This window comes from Ursus arctos, unplaced genomic scaffold (genome assembly GCF_023065955.2).
Source record: "Ursus arctos isolate Adak ecotype North America unplaced genomic scaffold, UrsArc2.0 scaffold_5, whole genome shotgun sequence".
NCBI classification, from domain to species: Eukaryota; Metazoa; Chordata; class Mammalia; order Carnivora; family Ursidae; genus Ursus; species Ursus arctos.
The window spans coordinates 29,796,159-29,822,401 of NW_026623067.1; the positions used below are offsets into that span (position 1 = coordinate 29,796,159).

The 26,243-nt window shown below is 38.0% G+C and overlaps 2 protein-coding genes across 5 annotated transcripts in view; one reads left to right on the forward strand and one right to left on the reverse strand.

Annotated features, from left to right (window-relative positions):
- Positions 1 to 3,186: 3,186 nt before the first annotated feature.
- Positions 3,187 to 6,787, reverse strand: HINT1 (histidine triad nucleotide binding protein 1). The gene is made up of 3 exons (XM_026507890.4): positions 6,566 to 6,787; positions 4,395 to 4,499; positions 3,187 to 3,504 (listed from the first exon to the last, which is right to left on the reverse strand). Exons 1-3 carry the CDS (start codon positions 6,674 to 6,676, stop codon positions 3,340 to 3,342), a joined length of 381 nt encoding a protein of 126 aa, XP_026363675.1. The 5' UTR covers positions 6,677 to 6,787; the 3' UTR covers positions 3,187 to 3,339.
- Positions 6,788 to 6,838: 51 nt separating this feature from the next.
- Positions 6,839 to 26,243, forward strand: part of LYRM7 (LYR motif containing 7) — a 35,576-nt gene continuing 16,171 nt past the window's right edge. The window contains exons 1-7 of one of the 4 annotated variants that reach the window (XM_057307183.1): positions 6,839 to 6,932; positions 8,433 to 8,489; positions 11,117 to 11,252; positions 11,406 to 11,531; positions 18,705 to 18,777; positions 20,307 to 20,377; positions 24,069 to 24,150. In XM_057307183.1, the coding sequence (XP_057163166.1) occupies positions 11,514 to 11,531; positions 18,705 to 18,777; positions 20,307 to 20,377; positions 24,069 to 24,150 (244 nt within the window). In that variant the 5' untranslated portion in view covers positions 6,839 to 6,932; positions 8,433 to 8,489; positions 11,117 to 11,252; positions 11,406 to 11,513. Of the gene's footprint in view, positions 6,933 to 8,432; positions 8,490 to 11,116; positions 11,253 to 11,405; positions 11,532 to 14,442; positions 14,540 to 17,200; positions 17,394 to 18,704; positions 18,778 to 20,306; positions 20,378 to 24,068; positions 24,151 to 26,243 lie in introns of those variants that run through there. The other 3 variants (XM_057307185.1, XM_057307182.1, XM_057307184.1) reach the window with 3 other exon arrangements.

Consider the following 26,243-nt stretch of genomic DNA (forward strand, 5'->3'; position numbering starts at 1 on the left):
TAAATCTGAAAAGAAAAGACAAGACAGAAAGACATTTCCTAAGGCTGTAGCTGCCATAGAGAGGATTGCTCTGATGGATCTGGGCAAAGTAAATCGGAAACTTTCTAGAAAGGGTTAATCATTCCAGATACCATTAAGAACCTTCATGATTCATGGAAGAGGTCAAAATATCAACATGAACAGAAGTTTCGAAGAAGTTGAAGCAACTGGGTGACTCAGTCAGTTAAATAGCTGACTTTGGCTCAGGTCATGATATCAGGATCCTGAGGTGGAGTCCCGTATCAAGCTCCCTGCTCAGTGGAGAGTCTGCTTGTCCCTCTGCCCCTCCTTCCCCCAACTGGTGCTCTTTTTCTCAAATAAATAAGTAAAATATTTTTAAAAAAGAAGTTTGGAAGTTGATTCTAGCCCTCATGGATGACTATGAGGAGTTCAGAGTTCAGTGGAATAAATAACTGCAGATGTGGTGGAAATAGCAAGAGAACTAGAATTAGAACTGGAGCCTGAGATTTGACCAAATTGGTGCAATCTCATAAAATTTTAATGGATAAGGAGTTGCTTCTTAAGGGTGAGCAAAGTGATTTCTTGCGATAGAATCTGTGCCTGGTGAAGATGCTATAAAGATTGTTGAGATGACAACAAAGGACTTAGAATATTACTTAGTTGATCAAACAGTGGCAGGGTTTGAGAAAACTGAATCTAGTTTTGAAAGAAGTTCTGCTGTGGGTCAAATGCTATCAGTGTTGTAGGCCAGAGAGAAACCATTCATGAAATGAAGAGTCCCATCAGTGCAACAAATTTCATTGTTGTCTTATTTTAAGAAATTGCTACAGCAACCCCAACCTTATCAGTCAGCAACCATCAACATCAAGGCAAGACCCTTTGTCAGCAAAGATTGTCTCCCTGGAAGCTCAGGTGATAATTAGCATTTTTTTTAGAAATTAATTATTTTTTAAAGTATGTACATTGTTTTTTAATACATGATGCTATTGAATACTTAATAGACTATAGTATAGTATAAACATAATTTTTATATGCACTGGAATACCAAAAAATTTATCTGACTCAACTTTTGTGATATTCACTTTATTGTTGTGGTCTTGAAGAGAACCTGCAGTATCTCCAAGGTATGCCAGTACAGGCAAAAATCTCTTTACTAAATGATCCTGTATATCACAGAAAGCAATTCAAGAAGCAATTACTGTCATCTGCTGGTGTTCTCAAATAGTTTGCTTTCCGGACTAATGAAACAACTGATATGCAAAGTTTGAATCAACTCTTGGCATACTTCTAGTACGTATTTGAGAACGGCTTAACCACTTTTCATTCTGTTTAACTAAAACCCATGCTATAAGAAAAGGGCTTTTTAAAATTTAATTACTTGTTATTGTGTATGTCATAATGTAAATAGAAAAAAAAACTGTAATCAGTATAATAAAGCATCAAAAATCAGTACAGCAAGAAAGGAGCTTTAATTTGGAATAAAAGTTGCACCATTATTCACAGAAATAAGTTGGTGGGCAACAACTGCCACAAGTTTGTTTAAGGCAGAAAGGTCAAGACACGACCAGCAGGACACCTTAGCAGTTGTCTACTGATTTATTAGCACTGGTTTGATGTAATCAATGGGATAGATAATATGCCTACAGAAAGCAGACTCTACCCTCTTATACATCATACAAATGCTTCTCTCATTATTACATTCTTTATAGTGGCAGAAGTCGTTCCCAAACTCATCCCCAGACCTTCCCCCATTGAAAAAAAGTCAGGGTGCCTGGCTGGCTCAGTCAATGGAGCATGTGACTCTTGATCTCAGGGTTGTGAATTCAAGCCCCACCTTGGGCCTAGAGCTTACTTTAAAAAAAAAAAAAAAAAAAAAAAGTCATAGAAGTACATAAAGCCATTAAACTATTAAGGGAAAAAAAAATAGTGATTTTTTAAAAATCCTCCTGGTGTAGGAAAGGCTTTTTAAAATATGAAATAAATTAAAAACTTGATACATTAACTACACAAAGATTTTAAACACTATAAAAAAGTTAAAAAATGACAACTGGGAGGGCGCCTGTATGCCTCAGCTGGTTAAGCCTTTGGCTCAAGTCATGATCTCAGGGTCCTGGAATCGAGCCCCCTATCAGGCTCCCTGCTCAGCAGGGAGTCTGCTTCTCCCTTTACCTCTGCCTCTAACTTGTGCTGGCTCTCTCTCTCTCCCAAATAAATAAATAAATAAAATCTTTTAAAAAAATGACAATTAGGAAAAAATTATTTTTAAGATCTAAATGTCCAATTTGCCTAATCCCCCCAAACAAGTATTTAAAAATCAATAACATAATTTAAAATGTAGGAAAAAAAGTTTTCAATTAGTGTCAAATCTTACTAAAATGATCTTTATGGAGATTAATAATCGAAGGAATCCATAAGCACAAAGAGAACCAAAGAGGAAAGTAAGGCAGACAGGAAGTATCAAGTTTAGTTTCGGAAAACAGAAAAGTGCCTACATGAAGGAAAGCCAAAAGGCAAAACTGGTTGCCCTACAGTATCTTAGAAAGGCTAGGATGCATGGTAAGACTAAAAAAGTTTGGTCAGTCTACATAAGGAGAACTCACACCATGAGATTCCCTCCCCAACTCCACGTAGCCAGATTCACATACAGCTTAATTATTTTGCTAGTGTGCACATGCACATTCAAAACAGTAAGTTTTCAATTTGGAAAGTGAATTCTAAGTAAAATGACTATAATAAATATTCAGACAGAGTTTAGGTAACAAAGGAAATGCCAATGCATGGCTTCACATGGTCATCAAAGATTCTGTGACAAATCTACTTTCATCCCTTCCAAATTACCCCAACAGTCCAGGGGAAACATGGGCTAGACGAAAGTCATTCCTTCTAGACCCAAAATTGTCACTTTCTGGATCAATCACATCACATACTCCTTTGTTAAGAAATGAAAGAATTAGATTAGAAAATCTTCTCCTGGACTAATATTTTCACCTAAACTAAATTTGTGAAATCTTGTAATTTGTATTCAGAAACCAGTCACACCATTATAACAATGTACATATGTTTAGTCCTCCTTGGAGAGAAAAACCAAAAAAACCTCCCAAATTATGAACTCTTCATACATTCCAACAAATACATATATATATTTTTTTTTAATAAATCAAACACAGGAGTCAAAGAGACTGTAAATCATGCAACACTGTCTTTTATTATGTATGGGTTTTAAAAATTATTTCCTCAATTTCTCCATACACAGGCAAAAGTAAGTATACTGTTTAACATACTAGAACTGGGAAATATTGACCATTGCCTAGAGGAGGGAAAATTATCCCTAAAACACGCTTAACCAGGAGGCCAATTCATCTGCCGACCTCCAAGAACATGGAGATGAACATGATAGACAGACTGTCCCCCATCTGAACCTTCATTCACCACCATTCGATAACCCTTCTTCAGGCCCAGATCAGCAGCACATTTCTTGCCAACAATCATTAAATGTCCAAGAAGCTGGAAAAGAAAAAAAAAGTGTCTTAAGCACAGGCACTTTATAAATTCTTGCCATTAAATAACATACTACCAAGATGAAATATTAAAAGATCACCAAGTTGAAACATATCCCTCTGGGCAAATATTTGCAAACTCTTAATACTAATATAACACAATTTACAATTAAAAAGCCATTAAGATAGGTATTTACTCATTACTAACTCCAATAAACAAATTCGACATAAATCTGCTCAATTAAAACGATTTTAGAGTCATTTTCCAAGTGGGTATTTAAATGTTCCTAATAGGGTGCCTGGCTGGCTCAATTGGTTAAGCGACTGCCTTCTCCTCAGGTCATGATCCCAGAGTCCTGTGATCGTGCCCCACATCAGGCTCCCTGCTTGGGGGGCGGGGGGGGCTGCTTCTCCCTCTCCTTGCTGCTCCCCCTGCTGTGCTCTCTCCCTCTCTATCAAATAAATAAATTTTTAAAAAGAAAATCTAAAAAAAAAAAAAAAAAAAAAAAGAGAAAGAAAAAACGTCATCCCCTATATGATGTACTGTTTATTGAGGAAAAATGAATCTCATCAATTATTCCTTGTTAGGAACTATTTTGTTGAAGAATTGGTGATGATGGATGTTAACCTGACTATGGTGATCATCTCAAAATATATATATATATCAAACCATTATGTTGTACACCTAAAACTAACATAATGTGTTGACTATATCTCAATTTTAAAAAATCAAACTATTTCTACATTGCACTGATTCCCAAAGGATTGTCTGGTTTTTTCCCCCTCAATAGCTGCCTCAGGAAAATGAAAATATGACATCACTTTGAGGTCAAAATTTACTCTCCCAAATTTAAAAAAAAAGGCAAGAAAATAAATTGTTTTGGTAAATTTACTTACACTTTCATCATCATCTTCTGCTACAGAAATCTGGGATATATGTTTCTTGGGTATCACCAGAAAATGAGTTGGTGCTTGAGGGGAAATGTCATGGAAAGCAAGACACTAGAGAAAAGGGGGGAAAAATCAGTTTTAGTATATCATATAGTAGGTTAAATTTATTCTTTCACACTAGCCCCATGGGAGGCACTGTAGTTGATGCTAAGAAATCAGAAGTGTACACAATACATGTGATCCCATGGTTACTTTCATGCAACTTGGTCTAATGGGAAGGCTGATCTTAAACAAATAAAGGTAATAGATCCTACCTACACGTTACAAAGGAAAAGTAGAGAGTAAAACAAATGATTACCACAGAAAAACCCAATTTTGACTGGGGGATCACAGACAAAACCACTCTGAGGTAGGGATATTTAAAGTGAGATCCAAAAGTTAAGTAGAAATTAGGCATACTAATCCTTGTCTACCTTTTCAGTTTGATCTCATGTAACTTTTCCTGCTCAAATCACAATGTCTTTCATCTCTCTCCACACTCCCAGGCTTTTTTCAAAATCCCTTCCCTCTATTTCAATGGTCCTCTCTCCCCTCAACCCCAACTTTTGTCTAACTTAACCTGATATTCATTCCTCAGCTCCCAGCATATATAAAATTTCTGAAAGCAATCAGTTTTCTCTCCCCACCTTCCCTAGGTTAGGAGTCCTGATTGTGCAGTTTCCTGGTTTTTTCCTTTACTGCAGTGACCAGCTTTGTAATGATGCATTTGTCTGATATTTTGACTAATACTTATTTCTTCCCACCTTACTCAACTATTTCAGTAATATAACTTTTGTCTTTTGTAGAAATGAAGATAAGTAGCGTTTAAACAAATTACATACCACATGAACATTTTTTTCTCTTGTTCTCTACTGAAGGTGGAAGCTGCTTAATAGGACCTTCCCTGCTCAACGGTCACAGAACTAATTCTATTTAGCACTCCACACAAAATGCTGTATCATTTAGACTGCTTCATGCAGTTACACTGCTGGGTCTTTGGTGGTTCAAAAATCAGTATTTCAGTCATCATTTATAAAAATCAAGTGAAAATATTTAAAAAGAAATACGCATTTTATAGAACAAAAGAACTTCCCTACTAGTAACAAAGGTATCTAAATAAAATTCACCTAGAGGAATCTAATTAAATCTTAGGTAACATTTTGAATCTAAGAACGCTACCAGGAGTATAAAAAGAATGTATCCCTTAAATTCCATATTTTTTAAAGTTAATTTAACAGAAAGTTAATTTCTGTCTAAATCAGCCAACCTTCTGCCCAGCTTTTTATTTGAGATCCAAACTAATAAATTCAAGTGCCCAGTACGTATTTTACACAAGATGTCACATCTACTTGGCCCTCCTAAAACAGAATTTCACCTACGATTAAGTCAACAAAAACTACGTGCTTAGTTCCTTGGTATAAAATTGCTTCCTGTGAAATAGGAAAGTAAACTTTGCTACCGGGCGGGGCCAAAGGGAAGCAAATCTCAAAAGACGACCCACTCCCTGTCCGAGTCCGCGGCCCGAGCAGGATGGGGGTGGGGTGGGGTTGACTAGCAGGCCCTCGCGGAGGCGGACCTGCGGCCCCGCGCGGCCCCACGCCCCCCGCCACCCCGAGGCCGCGGGCCCCCGGCCGTCTCACGCAACGTGGCGCGGACTGGCGCCCGGGAAAGCCAAGACCGGGAGATTGTGCGCGGGAGATCGAAGAGATTGGGCCCTAGTCAGGGCGCGATCGGATTTCTCCCTGTCAGGCAGAGCGCTGGCGAGATTGTGAGATTCCTGACACGGGCGAGGTCCGAGGCAGCCGCGGAGCCGGCGGGCGCCCACGCCGAGGAGCCAGCGTGTCCTCCACACGCGCCCCGACCCCGCGGTGCTGGCCCCGCGGGCGCCCGGCAGCCTGAACCCGCGCCCCAGGCTGATAACGCGTAACCGGAGCGCCGGCACGCGCCGACAGGCGGCCTCGGAGCAGCCGCGGCCCTGCCCGCTGGCTGGGGGCCCGCAGCAGAGGCCCCGCGGGGCAGCCGAGTCCCTTCCCTTCGCGACGCGACCCGACCCTTTCCCTTCCGTCCGCGAGAAACCCGCGTGTTCACGGGAGACTGCCCTACTTCAGCCCTCCAGGGAGGCGACGCCTGGGGTCTACCTGGTCATCCTCAAAAATGATTTTGGCTGGGATTTCCTTGCGAATGATCTTCCCGAAGATCGTGTCGCCACCAGGCCGCGCGGCCTGAGCCTTGGCGATCTCATCTGCCATCTCGGCCTCCCTCCCGCGCGACCGCCCCGGGGAGAAGCTCGAGAGGAAGGAGGAGCCGGGGCTGCTGGCAGAGGGCGGGAGTGCACAGCCAAGCCTGCGCGGGGACCGCTGCTCGGGCGTCCGGGCTGGCCGTGCGCGTGCGCGCTGGCGACCTGCGCTGCGGCTGCGGAGAGCGCGCGGGAGCTTCCAAGAACCGCCCGACGAGACCCGGCGGAAGGGAGGTTCCTGCCTCGAGACTCTAGGCAGCCACACCGAGGTCGTTTTTTCTTTCTTTAGTGTGTCTTGGGGAGTGGAGTTTCTGTATACGCTCTTCTTCACTTGCTTTTTGGACACTTGTAGGAAAAATTAGATACTGTAACTGAAAAGGTTTGATAATGCAAACAATGCTGGTCGTGTTTGCTGTCTGGGACACCTTAACACTTAATTTCTCCGCTACAGAAGGTCTTGGTTCCGATAAGCCCTCCTTGCACCAGTGTTTTTCTCCCTCTAGCAGTGGTTCTCACTGCACGTTAAAATCACTTGGGGAGCTTTTGAAAAATCCTCTTGAACCTGGCCGAAATCTAGATCAATTAAATCAGACTCCGGGGTTGGGACCCAGGCATCAGTAGTTTGTAATCCTCCCTCCCCTGTGCACCAGACTTCTTCCCAGAAGTAATCACCATAATGTAACATGCCCCACCTTAAAGACGAAAGCCTGCCTTAACTTGACATACCCCTTCATAACTTTGCTGCTTTTTAAAACTTTTCTTTATTCTTTGTCCACTTTCTCATTTTTTAAACCCATTTCCCTCTTGCCAGTGTTGTTAAGAACCTCCACTTATAAAATTCTATGCACATTTCCATTTCTTATCATACTAGACCTCTTGGCATTATTTCCTAATGTTGATCATTTCCTCTTTTCAGGAATAGTCTTCTTTGGTAGTCTTGTCTCCTACTCCTCTGGATGCTATTTTTCCTTCACACACTTCACAGACAGACTTTCTCCTTCCAGACTTCTCAATGGGTTCCATTCTTGGCCATCTTTTCTAGATAACACTTAATTTCCACATGCTCTTAATTATAGCTCCAGGACTACCCTATATGATAATACTTTGCCAGTTTGTCTTGTCCCCTTCCAATAAAAATTATTGATAGCGGATCCCTTGAATCTCAAAAGTGACTCATTTGCTGCTGTTGCTATCAAAGACATTACTAGGACAATAGGCAATATCTAAATAATATCTATAAATTAGATAGTAGCTTTGAAAGTTGTGTTAATTTCCTCACATAACCACAGCAAAACTATCAAATTAGGGGTGGGGGTCTTATAATTTAGGTTACTAACGTGTTTCCAGGTGATGCATTTGCTGCTTGCCCCAGAATCATACTTTTAGGCCCACTGATATAAAAGACTGTCTTTTTTTTTTGTCAGAATAAAAAACACTGAAGTATTTAGGAGTATAGGAGTATCGCGTCTGCAGCTCACTTTCAAACAGTAAAGAAATTTAAAAATTTTTCCTATAGAGAGAGATAGAAAAGGATAAAGTGATTGTAGTCAAATGTTAGTTAACATTTGGGGAATCTGAGTGAGGGGTATATGCAAATTCTATTCTTGCAACTTTCCTGTAAGACTGAAATTGTCAACATAGAAAGTTAAAAAGGAGATATATACTGGTTTGGATAACAAATGTGGTCACCTTTCACTAAGGCTTTATCATCTGCAGAACAATGATTCTCCAGTATGTATCTCCTGACCTACCTTTCCCCTTAATTCCAGATTGGCCTATGGTATGTATTACCACTTACTCACCACCTCCATATGGATGTCTATCAGGTATTTCAAATTTATTTTTACTCTTTGCCCAACAAACAAAAAAACCTCTTCCTGCAGCGTTCTATATCTACCATAATACCATTCACCAAATTGTTCAAGTCAAAAGCCATGAAATCATCCTTAACTCTTCTCTCTTATACTGGGCATTACATATCATGAATCTAATCACTTTTCACCTCTTCTACTATAGCACCCTAATCCAAGCCACTGTCATATTTTGCCTGGAGTACTTTGAGAGCCTCCTAGCTAGGTTCTGCTTCCACTGTAGTCAGTTTGCCATTCAGCACACAAAGTGATTTTTGTAAAATATAAATCATGATCTCACTCTCCTGCTGGTAAGGCATTTCATCTCAGAATTAAATCCAAAATCCTTACCTTGTATTATAGGGTTCTTACATGATCAGGCCCATGGCTGCTTCTACTTCATTTCCTTCCATTTCAACCTTATTGACCAGCTTCAATTAAACTGGGTATGGTAGGCAGAAGATGCCTGTGTCCTAATCTCTGGAACCTGCTAATATGCTATGTTACCTGGTAAAGGGGATTTCCAGATGTCATTAAAGAAAGGATTTCGTGGTGGGTGAGATTCCTGGATTGTCCAGGTAGGCCCAGTTTAATCACAGGGGCCTTCATAAGTGAAAGAGGGACACAAGAGAGGGAGGAGATATGATGATGGAAACAGAGGTGACAGTCAAAGATTGAAGATGCTTTACTGTTGGCTTTTAAGATGGTAGGGGCCACAAACAGGTAACATTCTGGAAGTCAGAAGTCTGAGTTTCATTGCACTAAAATCATGGTGTTAGCAGGGCTGCATTCCTTCTAGAGGCTCTAGGGGAGAACATTTCCCTTACCTTCTAGAAGCTACCTGCATTTCTTGGCTTAAGGCCCTTTCCTCTATCTTCAGAACCAGCAGCAGGACATCTTCAAACCTCTCCCTGACTCTGCTTCCTTCTTCCACTTATAAGGATCCTTGTGATTACATTGGGCTCACCAGATAATCCAGGAAAATTTTCCCATCTCAAAAGACTTAGTTTAATCACATCTGCAAAGTCCCTTTTGTCATAAAAGGTAACATATTCAGAAGTTCCTAGGATTTAAACAGGGACAGCTTTTGGAGGCCTGTATTCTCCCTACTTATAGCTCCATGAACTTATGTGAGGAACAAATTGGAATTCTTGTTTAGTTCTGGGTCTCACACTTGAGCTGTTAAAAATCAGGACATATTCCTAGAATAACCAAAATAGTTAACCTCGTTTATGGAACAGCTGAAGGAACCATACAGATTTATCTAAAAGAAGAGAAGCTTTAGTACTGAACTGATTTTGGCCCTATGAGAACTTTATTTTCAACTATTGGCAGATATGGGGTTTTGGTTAACTGAATATAGGACCCTAGTTAGCCAGAAATTATAACAACAAATTATGAATTTTCAGGAAATTGGGCAATGATTCTAAACTGGAAATGAAAATAAGCATTTACAATCATTCTTTAAAAATTAGGCACTATAATGTAATGTCACAAGATCATCTATTGTCTCCTATATAAAAGTCAGTACCGAGTATATTTGGTTTAATTGCTTGGTTATGTAAACACTCATCTGCAAATCTAATGAATTATAATTTTAAAAGTCAGTTATTATCTTGCTATTATGATGACTTGCAATATTCTTTAAAATTACATAACTCACAGAGAAGGAAAAAGGTCTTTAAGATCCTTTGCTTCAAACGGCGCCTGGGTTGGCTCAGTCCCTTAAGGGTCGGCTAGAGTCACGATCCCAGGGTCCTGGGATTGCGCACTGCTTGGGGCTCCCTGCTCAGCGTAGCCTTGCTTCTCCCTCCCCTCTGTTGCTCCCTCTGCTCGTGCTTTCCCTCTGTCTCTCTCTCTCTCTGTCAAATACATAAAATCTTTTTTTTTTTTTAAGATCTTTTGCTTCAAGTCGTTCATTCCTACTAAAAAGTAGTTTTACCTAAAAATTAACCTGAAAGGCTGTGAAGTAGGGAAGGCAAACGATTATGCGATGGGGGAAAGGTTGAAATTTTTCTTGAAGTTTGCAAGGTCCTAAGTTAAAATGTACTTAAATAACATTTCTGACAGCTTAACCAGCAAAACCAAGCAATAGGGTTAGGTGAATAAGCAGGATGTGTAGAGGGTAGGACTAGGTTTCCAGGTCAGGCATAGGGATTTGTGTCCCAGATCTCCATTTACTAGCCCTGTGGTTTGGTTTTGTTTTGTTTTTTAAGAGTCATTTATTTATTTGAGAGAGACAGTGTGTGCACATGAGCACCTGAGCAGGGGGAGGAGCGGAGGGAGAGGGAGGAAGGAAGCGACTCCACGCTGAGGGTGGAACTCAAGGTGGGGGGGGGGAGCACAATCTCACTACCCAAAGATCGTTAAGCTGAAGTCAAGAGTTGTCAGTTTAACCGACTGAGTCACCCAGGCATCCCACTAGCCTGTGGTCTTGAGCACCTTTTCCGGGAATTAATTGAGAGAATGTACAAATAGCGCTTTGGGAAGCCAGAATTCCAATTAACGGCAACTATACTTCTTAGGGCTTGGCTCTTACTTATGCACTTTCACAAGGAGACAGTCGCAACCGGGAAATATTTAACATAAAGGTTCTTTAATAGATAACCGCAACCCCCAAAGAAGAGGTAATAACGTAAGACGTCGAAGCCATCCATTAAATGTCAACCCACCCTCAGCCACCTGACTGCCTTGTAAGAGACCGGACATGACTCTGCCCCTAACTAACATGGCGTCCAGGTAAGTTCCGTTCTCCTCTCCAGTATTTGGGCTCCGCAGTTTCTCGCGGCCTTACCAGACTGCGGCGGTTTAGCAAATTTGTCTCCAATGTCCCTCTGTGGGAGGCGGGGCTACAAAGGGGAATCTGCGCAGTGATTGGTTGCGTCACTTTAGGAACGTGCCTTAGGGGAGTTGGATAGTCCACTCCGGTCAGTGATTGGTTGCCGAGTGACGGGGCGAAGCGATCGCTGGAGAGGGGTAGCCACCGCGGTGAGGAGAGCCATGAGCCAGGCGGCAAAGGTGACAGGGCCCAGGGAGGGTGTGGGTGCGTTGCTGACGGGGAGGGAAAACCGGCGGCCTTGCGCAGGTTGCCTGGAATTTCAGTAAGTGTGGGTTCAGGACCCTCCACAGAGCTTGTGAACGTTGCCGCTGAGGAGCCCAGAGACCACCTGCGAAGGGCGATGGAGGGTTTGTACTGGTGCGAGGAGGGAGGGTGGCACCAGTGCTTCCCCACTCGCCTCCTGGGGTCCCAAAGTGTTTGTTTCTGCGTCATGCAAGTTCTACTCCCGTTTCATCCCCACACCGAGTGTTCGAGGGACCTTTTTCACATCGTTGAGAGGCAGACGAGACGCCAAAGGCAGCCCGGCGCTGCAACCATGTAATGAGTGAAAGGTCCGATGAGGTGTAACGTTTAGTCAGGTAGCCGGAAGGTACACCGAAGTGTGGCAGCCTAGGAAACTGAGTCCCGGCGGAATCCCTTGCCTAAAATCAACACCCACGGAGACAGAGCAGAGATCCTTGAGACCTGAGTGCTTGGAATGAGCTTGGGAAGTGATGGCCCCGGCGGGTGCTTCCCAGAGGACCTGATGTCAGATTCATTCCTTGTCAAACTGATGCACGTTCCTGCCTGGCACACACTTCTCAGGGACTAGCATCCCCGAATTTCAATAACAGCATGGCCTGTTCGGTCCTGTCTCTGTCACTGGCTGCAATATAAGCATGGAAAAGGGGGGAAAGGCCTGTTACAGTAGTGAAGAAAAGCAGTGCTTATGGTTGATCAATAATAAGGCACCACCAAGAGGTGCCTCCTGTACTATACTGACTTTGGTGTTCTCAGTACATTTTAGTATATGTCACAACACCAGTAGAAACAGTTGTAAAGAGTTCTTCAGATAATTTATTGAGTGTCCATAATAGCTATCAGTAATACCTTACAGCCAACATTTAGCCTACACTGTCTAGGCATAGTGGATGCAAAGATAAACGGACCACCTTTGCCTTCATAAAGAAATTTAGCAGGAAGGGAGATTTTGAATCAGAAATACAGAGTATTTTGTGAGTTTACAGCTGGAATTTAACCCCTCCAGAGGGATGCAAAAAAAAAAAAATCTTTTAGGACTCCTGGGTTGCTGAGTCAGTTGAGCATCCTACATTTGTCTCAGTCAGGTCGTGATCTCAGGATCATGAGTTGGAGCCCACTTAAAAAAAAAGTCTCATAGAATTAAAGGTTGATACCTGAAGTTTGATTAGAAATTAGTTAGAAGAAGAGAGGAAAGAGTATTCCAGAAAGAGCAAGTAGTATATGGAAAGTCCTTGAAGTGGAAAGTTGCTTGGAAAACTTGAATATGAAAGAAATTAGGTAAGATTCCAAAAACACTTTTGGGGAGACCTACCATATATAGAAGATTCTTATGGTAAGTGTAAAGGATACATAGACTTTGAGGAAGTATGGGACCATAGCAAATAATCATTTGATTCATATACTAAGTAGTTAAGTGCCCAGTGCTGTGGTTGCACTCAGGAAGGGCATATAACCCAAATTTAGAAGAGATGGGTAAGTCTATCTAAAGTGAGACCTAGTTCAGAAATTTTCCTATACACCCTTAATATTAACCCATTATGTAAGAAAATTGAGACATAAAGGTTGAGTAACTTGTCCAAGCTTGCATTAAGTGGCAGTGTCCCGTTCCAACTGATCTGTCTGTAGAGAATCCACTTTCCATATACATTACCTGAATTATCTAATTACTATAAATGAGGAACATAATCTGTGACCTAGTTTTCTTCATTTTAATAAAAATTTATTGACTCCAAGGTGATATTAGCTCTTATAGCTCCAAGACAGTATTTATGACATTTTCTTTTTCTTATACTAGTTCTATTATTTTAAACTTTTACTTAAATGCCAGTTAGTTAACTTAGAGTGTCATTTTCAATTCAGGTGTACACTATAGTGATTCAGCACTTCCATAAGACACATGGTTCTCAGCACAGCAAGTGCACTCCTTCATCCCCATCACCTGTTTAATCCACCCCCCCCAATCAGTTTGTTCCCTATAGTTAAGAGTCTCTTTCTTGGTTTGCCTCTCCCTTTTTCCCCCCCTTTACTTGTTAGTTTTGCTTCTTAAATCCCACATATGAGTGAAATCATATGGTATTTGTCTTTCTCTGACTTATTTTGCTTAGCATACTTTCTAGCTCCATCCACATCATTGCAAATGGCAAGCTTTCATTCTTTTTTATGGCTGAGTAATATTCCATTGTATATTTATATGCCACTTTATCCATTCATCAGTCGATGGATGCTTAGCGTGTTTCCATAATTTTGCTATTGTAAGTAATGCTTATTTACTTCAGGGTGCATATAACCCTTTGAATTAGTATTTTTTGTATTCCATGGGTAAATACCTAGTAGCGTAGTTGCTGGATCATAGGGTAGTTCTGTTTTTAACTTTTTAAAGAACCTCTGCACTGTTTTCCAGAGTGGCGGCACCAGCTTGCATTCTCACCAGCAGAGCAAGAGGGTTCCCATTTCTCCACATCCTCACCAATATCTGTTGTTTCTTGTGTTTTTGAGTTTAGCCATCCTGAGGTGATATGCCTTGTAGTTTTGATTTGCATATCTCTGATGATGAGTGATGTTGAGCATCCTTTCATGTGTCTGTTGGCCATCTGTATGTCTTCTTTGGAAAGATGTCTGTTCATGTCTTCTAGCCCTCTTTTAACTGGATTATTCATTTTTTGGGTGTTGAGTTTTATAAGTTCTTTGTCTAGTTTAGATAACCCTTTAACAGATATGTCATTTGCAAATATCTTCTCTCATTCTGTAGGCTGCCTTTTAGTTTTATTGATTGTTTCCTTTGCTGTGCAAAAGCTTTTTATTGTGATGTACCACCAATAGTTATTTTTGTTCTTGTTTCCCTTGCCTCAGGAGATATATCTAGAAAGAAGTTGCTACAGCTGATGTCAAAGAGGTTACTGCCTGTGTTCTCCTCTCGAACTTTTATGCCTTCATGTTTTATATCCAGGTCCTTAATCCATTTTGAATTTATTTTTGCATATGCTAGTTCTTAAATTAGGGATGCTGGCTGTTGTATTAATGAATTACTTTCTTTTTTGCCTAAACAACATGTAAAATGATTAGATTTACTTAACTTTCCACTTTGCTTTTGATCCATGCAACTCGTCTTCTACCAGTCTTGTAATATTAAACTGTAATATTAAATTTCTATGATATTCTATTACCTTTAAAATCCATATTTCTACAAACAATCTTTTCAAGGCCGTCTCAGCTTTTATTGTGAAACACCTCAAAATTCTTTCAATCTCTAGACATCTCAGTTCCAAAGCCACTTCCATATTTTTAGGTACTCATTATAGCAGTACCCCCGCTTCCCAGTACTAATATCTGTATTAGTTTCCGGTGGCTGTTCTAACAAAGCATCACAAAATGGGTGGCTTAAAGCAACAGAAAGGCATTGTCTCCACAGTTCTGGAGGCTAGAAGTCTGAAATGAATGTGCCAGCAGAGCCATGCTTCCTCTGAAACTGGGTAGAACCTTGACTTCTTCCTAGCTTCTGAGGGTGGTCATCAATCCTTGATGTTCATTGGCTTGTTGGCTTGCTGGCTCACTCTTGCATCACTCTAATCTCTGCTTCCATCTTCACATGGCAATCTGAGTCTCTGTGTTCACATGGCATTTGCTCCTTCTTTTAAGGATACCGGTCATATTGTATTAGAGCCCACTTTAATGACTGCATCTTAACTCAGTTCATCTGCAAAGACCCTATTTCCAAATAAAGTCACATTTTACAGGTACTAGGAATTAGGATTTCAACATGTCCTTTGTGGGAACATAATTCAAGCTATAACAGTATAAGTATGCCACATTTTATTTACCTATTCATGAATTGATAGAAATTTGAGTCATTTCTACTTTTTGACTGTTGTGAATAATGCTGCTATGATCGTTCATGTACAAGTTTTTTTGTAAACATATGTTTTCATTTCTCTTGGGTATATATCTAAGTGTAGAATTACTAGATCAGGTGATAACATTATTTAACTTTTGAGCAATTGCCAAACTGTTTTCCAAACAGCTGCAACATTTTACATTCCCACCAACAATGTATGAGTTCCAATTTTCCCACATTCTTGCCAATACTCGTTACTGATTTTCTTTTTCGTTGCAGATCATGCTTCTGGCTTAAGTGTACTTCACTGAGATTTAAATTTGTATTTCCCAGATGCCAAATCATATTGAGCATTTTCTCATGGCCTTGATGACCATTTGTCTATCTTTAGAAGAATGTCTATTGAAATCCTTTGTCTGTGTTTTTATTGTTGAGTTGTAAAAGTTCTTTAAATGTTCCAGATAATAGCCCCTTACCAGATCTATGGTTTGCAAATATTTTCTTCCAGTCAGGGCTTGTCTTATCTCTTTTTTGATAATGTCCTTTCCCTTTCTCTTTCTAAAATGATTTTTTTAGGTTTTATAAAGTTGATAAATGCGTAAGGTTTAAGAAATCAAAGTGTTACACAGAAACCAATAGGTGTGTACTTCCATCTACATACTCCCAATTCCTGCTCCCCAGAGATAAGTGCTTTTATTCATTTTAGCTATTCTCACATTTACTTCCATACTTCTAAAGAACATATTTAAACTGCTACTCACGGTTTTTTTTTTACTTTTTGAAGACATTGTTTACTGACTTTTAACAATAGAAGTTGATGAGTAAGCTTCCCCCTTATACCTTAGTCCTCTCAGTTACAAATTTTGGTGAATTAGTTTTCATTTTTTTAAGTTACTATGATTGTATAAAATTGTCCACAGCTGAGTCCTCTCATATATGATTACATTGTCTTTCTTCTCTAATTCTTTGTTTTTCTTGAAATTAATAACCTTGTTTTTATTATCATTGGTTAGCTTCCTACTTATCTGTTCCCAAAATCAGTATCAGTTTGATTTTTTTTCCTGAGAACAGCTTTTCTAGAGCAGTTCAACCTTTTGCTATAGTGTAGACTAGTTGCTTTGTGGGCTGGCTGCACAAATGCTGACCCTTATTTGTCCTTCATCATCTTTTCTGTGTTGGATCACCTGTCTCACTGGTTCTCATGTTTTTTTTCTTTTGTAGTTCATCCCCTTGTTGTAGAGCACATTGTTCTGTAGCTTTACAAGAAAGGATGTATGGCAGATAAGACACTTCGCATTTTCAAAAATGTCTGTTTGCCTTTGCAGTTAAATGATAATTTGTCTATGTATGGTATTCTACGCTGGACTTTTTTTTTTTTTTTTTTTTTTTTTGGGTGGGCAGCAAAGCGAAGTTTATTGAGTGATAGTAAAGTGATAGTACAAAGCTCCCAAAGAGGGAGGGGATCCGAGAGGGTTGCTCTGGACAGTCTTTTTTAAACTTGAAGATTTTATACCATTGTCTTCTCACAGTGATTCTATTAGAAGTCAGGTGTCATTCTGATTTTCTATCCTTTCTACATGAACTGCTTTTTATCTTTGAGATTTTTCATTTTATTAGCATTGTGCTGAACTTATGATGAGCTATGGTATGGGTTTTGTGTTGGGCACTTGGAGCTTTTTCAGTCAACTAACTGATGCACCTTACTTGGTGACATTTTCTTAATTTTTCCCTTTTTAATTTCTTTTGTCTGTTTTCTCTGTCTTTTTTTTTTTTTAGATTTATTTTTTTATTTGGCAGAGAAAGAGTGGGAAAGAGAGGGAGAGAGAATCTTAAGCAGACTCCATGTTGCGTGCAGAGCCTGACGCAGGGCTCCATCCCAGGACCCTGAGCCAATATGAAGAGTTGGACATTTAACCAACTAAGACACCCAGGCGCCCCTCTGTTCTTTCTTGTTGGAAATCCTGTTAATGTAATTGTTGGTCCATCTAGACTACTTCCTTAATTTTCTTTTTCCCTCCTCAATTTCTATCTGAGTTTTTATTCTACTTCTCTGTTGTTTTTCTCCCCTTAATATTTGCTGTTACTCATTTGGTATCTGAGAGCTTTGGGGTGTTTTCTGAATGTTCCTTTTTCGGTTTACTGTGTTTTCTTTTTGTTGCTATTCCATCTTTCCAGTCACTTATGTTTCTGAGGAAGTTCATTGTGGTTGTTTGATCGTTGTTTTGTTGTGTTTTTATGTTTTTTGCTTCATGTTTCCTGTTTCTGTTTTGGTGTCTGCCTTTGATGTTATAGGTTTTCTAATATATGTAAATACCTGAAACAATGCCTAGCACCCAGGGTATACTTCGTAAATAAATACTAGATATTTTATCTAGTGGATTGGAGGGAAGGAAGAAATAGTGGCAGAGTGACAAATCTGTGTTAAGTAGTTTAAGCAAGAGATGGGAGGGTCTGAACTTAAATAATTTTCATGAATGGAGAACATCAAAACATTAGAGAGACATTCCGAAGATTTCCACATGAAGAGTAATATAAATTTAAAGAATTGCCTAGAGATTTCAAGCTTGAGAAACTCAGTGTCTTCTATTCTCTGAAATTGAAAAGACAGGCGAAAAGACAATATCAGGGGAACAATATTGAGTACTTTATTAAACTTGAGAAATGTGAGGTAGGCATGGCCTAACACTAAAGCCTCTACACACTCTGTCTTCTACCAAAATGTCAGGCTCTTCTATTTTTTAATACTGAGTGAATATTCTAATAGTCTTAGAATATTCGTAAGTCTCAGCGTTCCACTTCTCTTTGGGAAATCACAATTACGCTTTCCTAAATTATCTGAAACACCTTCCTTTTGTGGTCTCTTAAGATTTAATAAGTTCATGAGTTTGTGTATATATGTGTAAAACTTTAAGAGCAGGTGAAGGCCTCAATATGTTAAGAAAAGTGAGAACAAATACATACCATACTGACAAAGTTTGTTACTTTAGCAGACTGGTTTTGGCAGGGGGATTATTAACTTTTTAACCATCCTTCCCCCCCCCCCCCAAAGAACTTGGTATTATTTTCGTAAATCTAATTTTTTTTAAATTTAAAGATAAATAACAAAGGGAAAGTTGTTTTGGCAAACCCTAGTTTTCACCAGCTATTTTGAAAAATAGTCTAAGTAATAAACAGAAAAGAAATACCTTATAATCCTTGTAATTATTTATATAATTTATATTTATATAATGTAAAATTTTTTTCTTTTGAGGTCTGAATTCTATTTTTTTTTTTTTTACAGGTTTTACAGCTTTTTAAAACATTACACAGGACCAGACAACAGGTTTTTAAAAATGATACCAGAGCATTAGAAGGTAGGTTTATTTTTCACCACTTTGGAGTAAGTCAGTTCTTCAGATGGCTGCTAATATATCCAAGAGAACGTGTATGGTCAAGACCCATTTTAGAGAGTGATCTTCACATCTCTCCCCTAGTGTTGTTATGTTTAATAAAGATTAGTTTACGTTACACTACTTTGAGGAGTATCTACTTAAAGAAAAATTTTTAAAGATCAAGTTTTTTATAAAGAATCGGAAAAGATCAGGATTTCAGCATGCTCCATTGCTTGTCAAGCCATTAAACTTATTTCTGTATTATATAATCACATTTTCACACTCTCTAGGACCAGATACTTCCATATTATTAATTCCTTGTGTCATTCTAGAAGTGATAGAAGCTGTGAAAGAGAATCTATCCCAAATGCTTTTACAGATTTAGTATTTCACTGTTTTAAGTGGCGTCTATCATATCTGGAAGTTGTAGTTCTAAAGCTTAGGTTCTGTGTTGCTCATGTGCAGTATCTATCTTCATATATTTCTAAAACTCTTTAAGAGGGCACTTAGGTAGTATCCCTGCTGTCCTAAGAATTCAAGTTTTTCTAATTCACCAAGAATAATTTCTTGACTATTAAAGTATATGCTTCATATTGTATATGTTTTACCAAATTCGTTTAATTCTTCATATACCGCTATGGGGTAGGTACTGTTATAATTTGTTTTTTTCCAATGAGAAAACTGACAAAATGTGAAAGGATTTGTCCCACATCATACTAGTGAGAGGTAGAACTAGGATTTAGCCTAAGCAGTTTGGCTCCAAATCCCAAATCTTCAGCACCTTATATTGAAATATATAAAGCATAGAAGGAGGGTTTTCTGGCTATTATCCATCAACAGTACTTTAAGTGTTATTAAGTAGCATAAGAACAGTTAACATTGTGTAATTACTAAGCACCCTACGTGGGTTGTTCCATTAAATATACACAGCAACAATAAGGCAGTTGTCAGATTAGACTAAATTATGCTAATGATGCCAAAATATCAGTGGTTTATATGAACGAAGGTTTATTTATCACTCACTTTACATGCCAGCCAAAGTACTTTTATATATATTTTGGTGCTGTGTCTTTATTTTATTTGTGTGTGTGTGTGTATGTATGTGTGTATGTTTGTGTGTGTGTGTGGTTTAACATGCTTGTATGTATTGAGTTTGCCATCTTAAAGCATTTTAATATAAATTTTTAGATTCATGGAAAGAAAGTATTAAATGGGATTCATTAGACTCTGATAGCTAAAGGTATACAAATGCAATTGGAAGTAAAAAGCAGGAAACGAAAGTATTAGTTTATTAGAGTGTATTAGGTTTAATTAAAAATTTGCCAGCCTGTCAAAAGCTTTCCAGGACAGTTTTTTTTTTTAAATGTCTAATTTTTATAATTAGTTTCACATGGGGCAAAACTGTTTTGACTACTAGAGAAGTAGTCATTCATAACAACATATAAATTCTTGGGACAGAAATTATAAATTAGAAGAGAAATAATTATATATATATTTTTTCCTTTCTCTAGCAGCCAGAATAAAGATAAATGAAGAATTCAAAAGTAATAAAAGTGAAACTTCTCCCAAGAAAATAGAAGAGGTATAGTAATTGAGTCTTTTAATTATGATAAAGCCCTTATAAATTTTTTTAGAAAATGACGAAAATAGAGGGGTTATATGAGATAAAAATTATTACTTGATAGTTAAAGGCATCACAACTATAGATAACCTTCACTTGTTTGGTATGGCTCACCTCTTCAGGGTCATCTGCTACACCCCTAAGACAGCAAGTTGCCGATGTACAGAACATGGATATAGCCTTGATCAAAACAAGAGTAGCTGAACCAACCCAGAAATCCACAGAAATTCTATCTTTACCTAAGGCAAGTGACTAAAACTAAGGAGAATTAGTATTAGAACTACAGAAGGAATTTCTGTTCATTTAGCTCAGCTAGACAGACTTTTTTTTAATTCCTATCTCGGCAATGAAAGTTAAATCAGCCACAATTCATGAACTATTCTTGCTTTGCCTTTTGGTCACTTGCTCTAGTTGAAGAGTCAGTCAGCTGACACAGATCTGTGCGTTGCTTAATACTCCCAGTACATGTTCATTTTAAAAATGCACAATGATTCCTTTTTTGTATAAAATCATACTGCGTATACATACATATTGTCGCTTGTTTTGAGCTTCCTAAGTGTTTCTGTATCTAACTTTGTATAAATGTAGAGAAAGGACCCTTAGGAGGAAAACAGAAAATGGAAAATTATTTGCAGGGGCAGTTATAATTCCAAGAATTGGTTTGATAAAGAGGAAGGTACAAATTAGAGAAAATCTTCCATGTTTAATGAAATTTCTACATGTTAAAATTTTTTTTGATAAAAATGCGTTTATTTTTAGTAGAGAAAAATGCTGTTTTTAGAATAATAAATATCTGTAGTAATCAAGTTAATGAGTCAAGATGAGATAGCCTAAGTTTTTCTATCCCTCTGATATAAAGAAGAAAGGGAAAGACTTCATTTAACCATCTGAAAGGGCAAACAGGGACTGTGTAATTTTTATTCATGGCACAAGTTAAGATGAGATCATAATCAAGTCATAACTTGAAGAGAAGTTAAAAGATGTATACAAAAGTTTGTATTATTTGCTATTCAGTAGGCTGATTAATAACAATATGGTAATTATTTTTAAATTTTGAAATAAAAAATTTTTAAATAGACATGTCTTTATATAAACTGGGAAATGAACTACAATCTTCTGAATTTCTTTTACTTGTAAAGCACTAATTTAACGTTAAGCAGTCTAGAAATGACATATTTGTTATATAAAAATATATTTTGTATAATTCTGCGTAGATTAAATATTTATTAGTTTTTAGTTAATTACATTGTTATGTATTGGAAGGTTCATGAAGTCTTGGCAGCAAAAAAAATCTTAGGTATCTTTTATACCAGCAGTTCTCAAACTGTCTGGTCTCAGGACCCTTTTACCTTCTTAAAAGTTGAGGACCTCAACCGCATTTCATGTGGTATGTCTTTCAATATTTACATTAGTAGAAATTAAAACAGATTTTTGAAATATGTATTTTTTTCTCTAAAAATAAGAAGCTCATTACATGGTAGCAAATACACTGTTCATGGAAAATAACTGTTTTCAAAACATTTAGTGAGAAGAGTGGGCACTCTGTTTTGCAAATTTCTTTCAAGTCTGGCTTAATAGAAGGCAGCTCAGTTCTCGTATCTGCTTCCTCATTCAATCTGGTGCAGTGTTTCTTAGGTTGAAATATATGAAGGAAATTCAGCCTCACACAGTTAAGTAGTTGAAAAAGAGTAGGAGTATATAATAGCCTTTTCAAATAAATTGTGAATATTCTTTGATACTACACCTCAACAATAGTGAACTTCCTTAAAGGTTAGTTGCATTATGGAACTCTAATCTGTTAGACCAATGCGTGAAGAGACATAGATAGGTAGGTAAGTAGATAGATAGATTCTTTTTTTTTTTTTTTTTTTTTTTTTGGCTCCAGGATTCATACAGACCACCACCTGCTCATCCTTTCTGATTTCCCCTTATCCCTTGTTAAGCCTTGTTTTCTGCCTTAGACCTATGAGTGAACTGAGTTTATGCACCTCCAATGGATGAGGGGGCCCATTTTCCCCATTTTTATTCTTTCTCTCTCCTGCTAAGTCCCTTCTCAGGTCTGTTGGGAGTTGAAGCTTTGCTCTTCCACTCCTTCTCCATGTCAGTGAATGGCAGCTCCCACCTTTTAATGCTCGGACCAAAAAACTTGGTGCTCTCTTTCTTAATAGCTGTCTTTCTCTGACACTTAATATCCAACCAAAAAGAGCCAATTTTCTTGACTTCAAAATATATCCAGAATTCAACCACTTCTCATCCTCCCCATCATTACCTCCTAGTTCAAGCCACCATCATCTTTCTCTGGATTGTTACAACAGCCTCCAAGTGGGTCTCCCTGCTTCCTCCCTAACTTCCTACAGCCTATTCTCAGTACTTCTAAAGGCAGATTGAGCCTTTTAAATAACAAAGCATATCGCATCACTCCTTGTACTCACAACCCCATAGCTTCTCATCCCAAAGTAAAATCTAAACCCTTACCATGACCTATAAGACTGTATCATGTCACCTCTGTTAACTTCCCACCTCAGCCTCCTCCATCCCTCTTACTCTTACAGTCTCAGTGCATTGAAGGCACTTGAATTTACCAAGAACTTTCCTGTCTCAGGGCATTTATGCTGTTGCTTATTCCTAGGATATTCTTTTCCCACATGCCTTAAGTCTTCATTTAGTAGACCAATAGATTTAATCTGTCTTTCTCTTTGAATGGATCTTTTACCATGCATGATTTTGTAACATCTTGCATCATTGATTTGGAAAATACAGGTTCACCAAGTAATGCATATCTTCTAAATGTTAACATATTCAGTATGTAATACTTTAAAATTATATTTATTAATACTAATAGCTATCTCATCAGAAAAATCCTTAAGCATTGATAAACTATCAGGCTCATGGGGGCAGGTAATTTCCCTAGAATGCTGATTTTTTCTTGAAAACTTGAATTTTACCATTGTCAGCAAATACAGTTAGTTGTTTTCTTGAAGTAACAGTCAGCTCGTTCATTTTCAAGAAAATGTTTGCCAAATACCCAAGTCTAAATGATCATAGTTTATCTGTTGTTCATTCATATAAAGTGGTATTCCATGGAGAAAGCTCTACCTCTGCTCACAACTCAGTGCCGAAGGCTTTAGTATTAAGAAAATCATTTTGACTTCATGGTATCTGAAAGGGTCTCAAGGTCCCTCAAGCTTTGAGAATCTTTGTTCTAGTCCATTTCTTCATTTTGCATATGATAAGGTCTGAAACTTAAAGAGAGTAGGTTATTAATCCAAGGCTTTATATTTAATGATAGAACTATGGAATCCAAGTATTCCAACTCCTAGTTCAGTATTATTTCTAATGTTTAGAACATCCAACACTATAAAAGAATGATTCAACCCTCTCCCAAAGAAAACAGCATTTTAAACATATAAGATATATATTCCAACAAAAAATACTCTGAATCTATTTTGGAACAAAATATGGAATGGATGGATAAAAGGTAAAAGTACACATATGTCTGAGTTTTCTGTGTGCTTGGAATGGTTACAAAAAGTTAAAGGCAGTGTTACCCGAAAAGAAATAACAGTAAACCTACAGTTTTCAAAAGCAGTGCATTCATAAGGACCATTGAAAAAATATCCAAAGGATTTATTCTGTTTGGTTTTCTTAACAGCTAATAAAAATAGGTTCCGATGTTGAATTGTTACTCAGAACATCTGTTATACAAGGTATTCACACAGACCACAATACACTGAGTAAGTAAAATTAAAGAAAAATATTTTCTGACTTCATTGTACTTTAAAATATTGAGCAATTGTAGCACTTTTAATGCTGGTTAGTAAAACAGCTTGATTTTGCCAGACAGTATGGTATATCTTGTATATATTTGTAAGGCTACCATTTTAAATGCTAGATTATAAAACTTTGCTTTACTAGATTTTTGTCTTTGCCTTGTTTTAATTTATTTTTTCTTTTTAATTTTAACCACTGGTTATATTACACAACTGTAGTTACAAAGACAGTATGTCTAGTTTTTCATCATGGTTATTTGGAGTTCTTAACTATTGTGTTATCATTTATCACCCTACTTAAACTGTCTATTTCTTTACCTTTTATTCTGTGATTAGAGTTATTTTAAAAATGATTGTAGGAAATGGAAATATAGTTGAGGATCCTCCATTATACCTCCAGACTCCTTGTAGGACTTCAGCAGAATTTTCATTTCACATTATATTTTGTTTTCAGTGCCTAAAGTATCTTTGGGGACAACAACAACAAAAAAAATGATATTCATATTTTTGAAAGGCTTTTTTTTAAAGTGAACTATCGAAGTGTAACATACAAACAGAAGAGTGCACAATTTATAACTATAAAGCCAGTGAATTTTTATAGTGATATCCCTGTAACCAACATCTACAGTAAGCTACTTAATAGTATTACCAGAATCTCCAAAACCCCTCATGTCCTCATGTCTTCCAGATACCCCCTCCCAACAAGCTAACCAGTATCCTATTAATACTATAGACTTTTAATATAATAAAACGTTTGAACTTCATATATATGGAATCATATAGGATTACTGTTTTGTCTAGTTTCTTTCAACATTGTGTTTGTGAGATTAATCTATATTGTACAGCAACATTTCTATGACTCTTGTTTCAATATACCACAGTTTATCCTTCCTGTTCATTTGGGTTGCTCCTAGTTCTGGAGTATAATGAATATTGATGCTTTATTGAATATGCCTTTTAGTTTAAAATTTATACATATATGAAAAGTAAAATTTACACATATATTTACACATACATGTACGTATGTGTAAACATATATATGAACACACGCATATACACACACACACACACAGACACACACTCACACATACACGATTGACTCTTGAATAGTGCAGGGGCTAGGGTTGCTGACCTCCTGCACATTAGAAAGTTCACGTATAGGGGCTCCTGGATGGCTCAACTGGTTAAGCATCTGACTGTTGATTTCGGCTCAGGTCATGATCTCAGGGTCCTGGGATAGAGACCCATGTCAGACTCTGCGCTGCTCGTGTAGCCTGCTTAAGGTTCTCTCTCCTCGGTGCACCTGGGTGGCTCAGTCATTATGCGTCGCCTTTGGCTCAGGTCGTGATCCCAGTGTCCTGGGATCGGGCTCCCTGCTCAGCAGGAAGCCTGCTTCTCCCTCTCCCACTCCCCCTGCTTGTGTTCCCTCTCTCGCTGTGTCTCTCTCTGCCAAATAAATAAAATCTTTAAAAAAAAAAGTTTCTCTCTCCTCTGTCCCTCCCCACTGCTTGATCTCTTTCTCTCAAAAAAAAAAAAAAAAAAAAAAAAAAAAAAATTCATGTAAAACTTTTGACTACCCCAAAACTTAACTACTGATAGCCAACTGTTAATGAGAAGCCTTACTGATAACATAAACAGTACATTAACACATATTTTATATGTTAAATGTATTATATACTATAGTCTTACAATAAAGTAAGCTGGAAAAAAGAGAATGTTATTAAAATCATAAGAAGAAAAGACATTTATAGTGCTCCACTGTATTTATCAAAAAAAATTAATGTATGATACTACTAACCAGTTTTCCCAAAGTGGTTAGACTAATTTACACTTCCAGCAGCGGTGTCTGGCTCCAGTTGCTTGATGTCCTCACCAACACTTGCTACTCTGCATCTTTAATTGTAGCCTTTCTGGTAGTTGTGATAATGGTATTGCGTTGTGATCTTAATTTACATTTCTTTGGTAACTAATGAAGTACTAGCACCTTTTCAGTTGTTAAATGGCCATTTGGATATTCTCTTATATGACATGTCTGTTCAAGTCTTTTTCCCATTTTT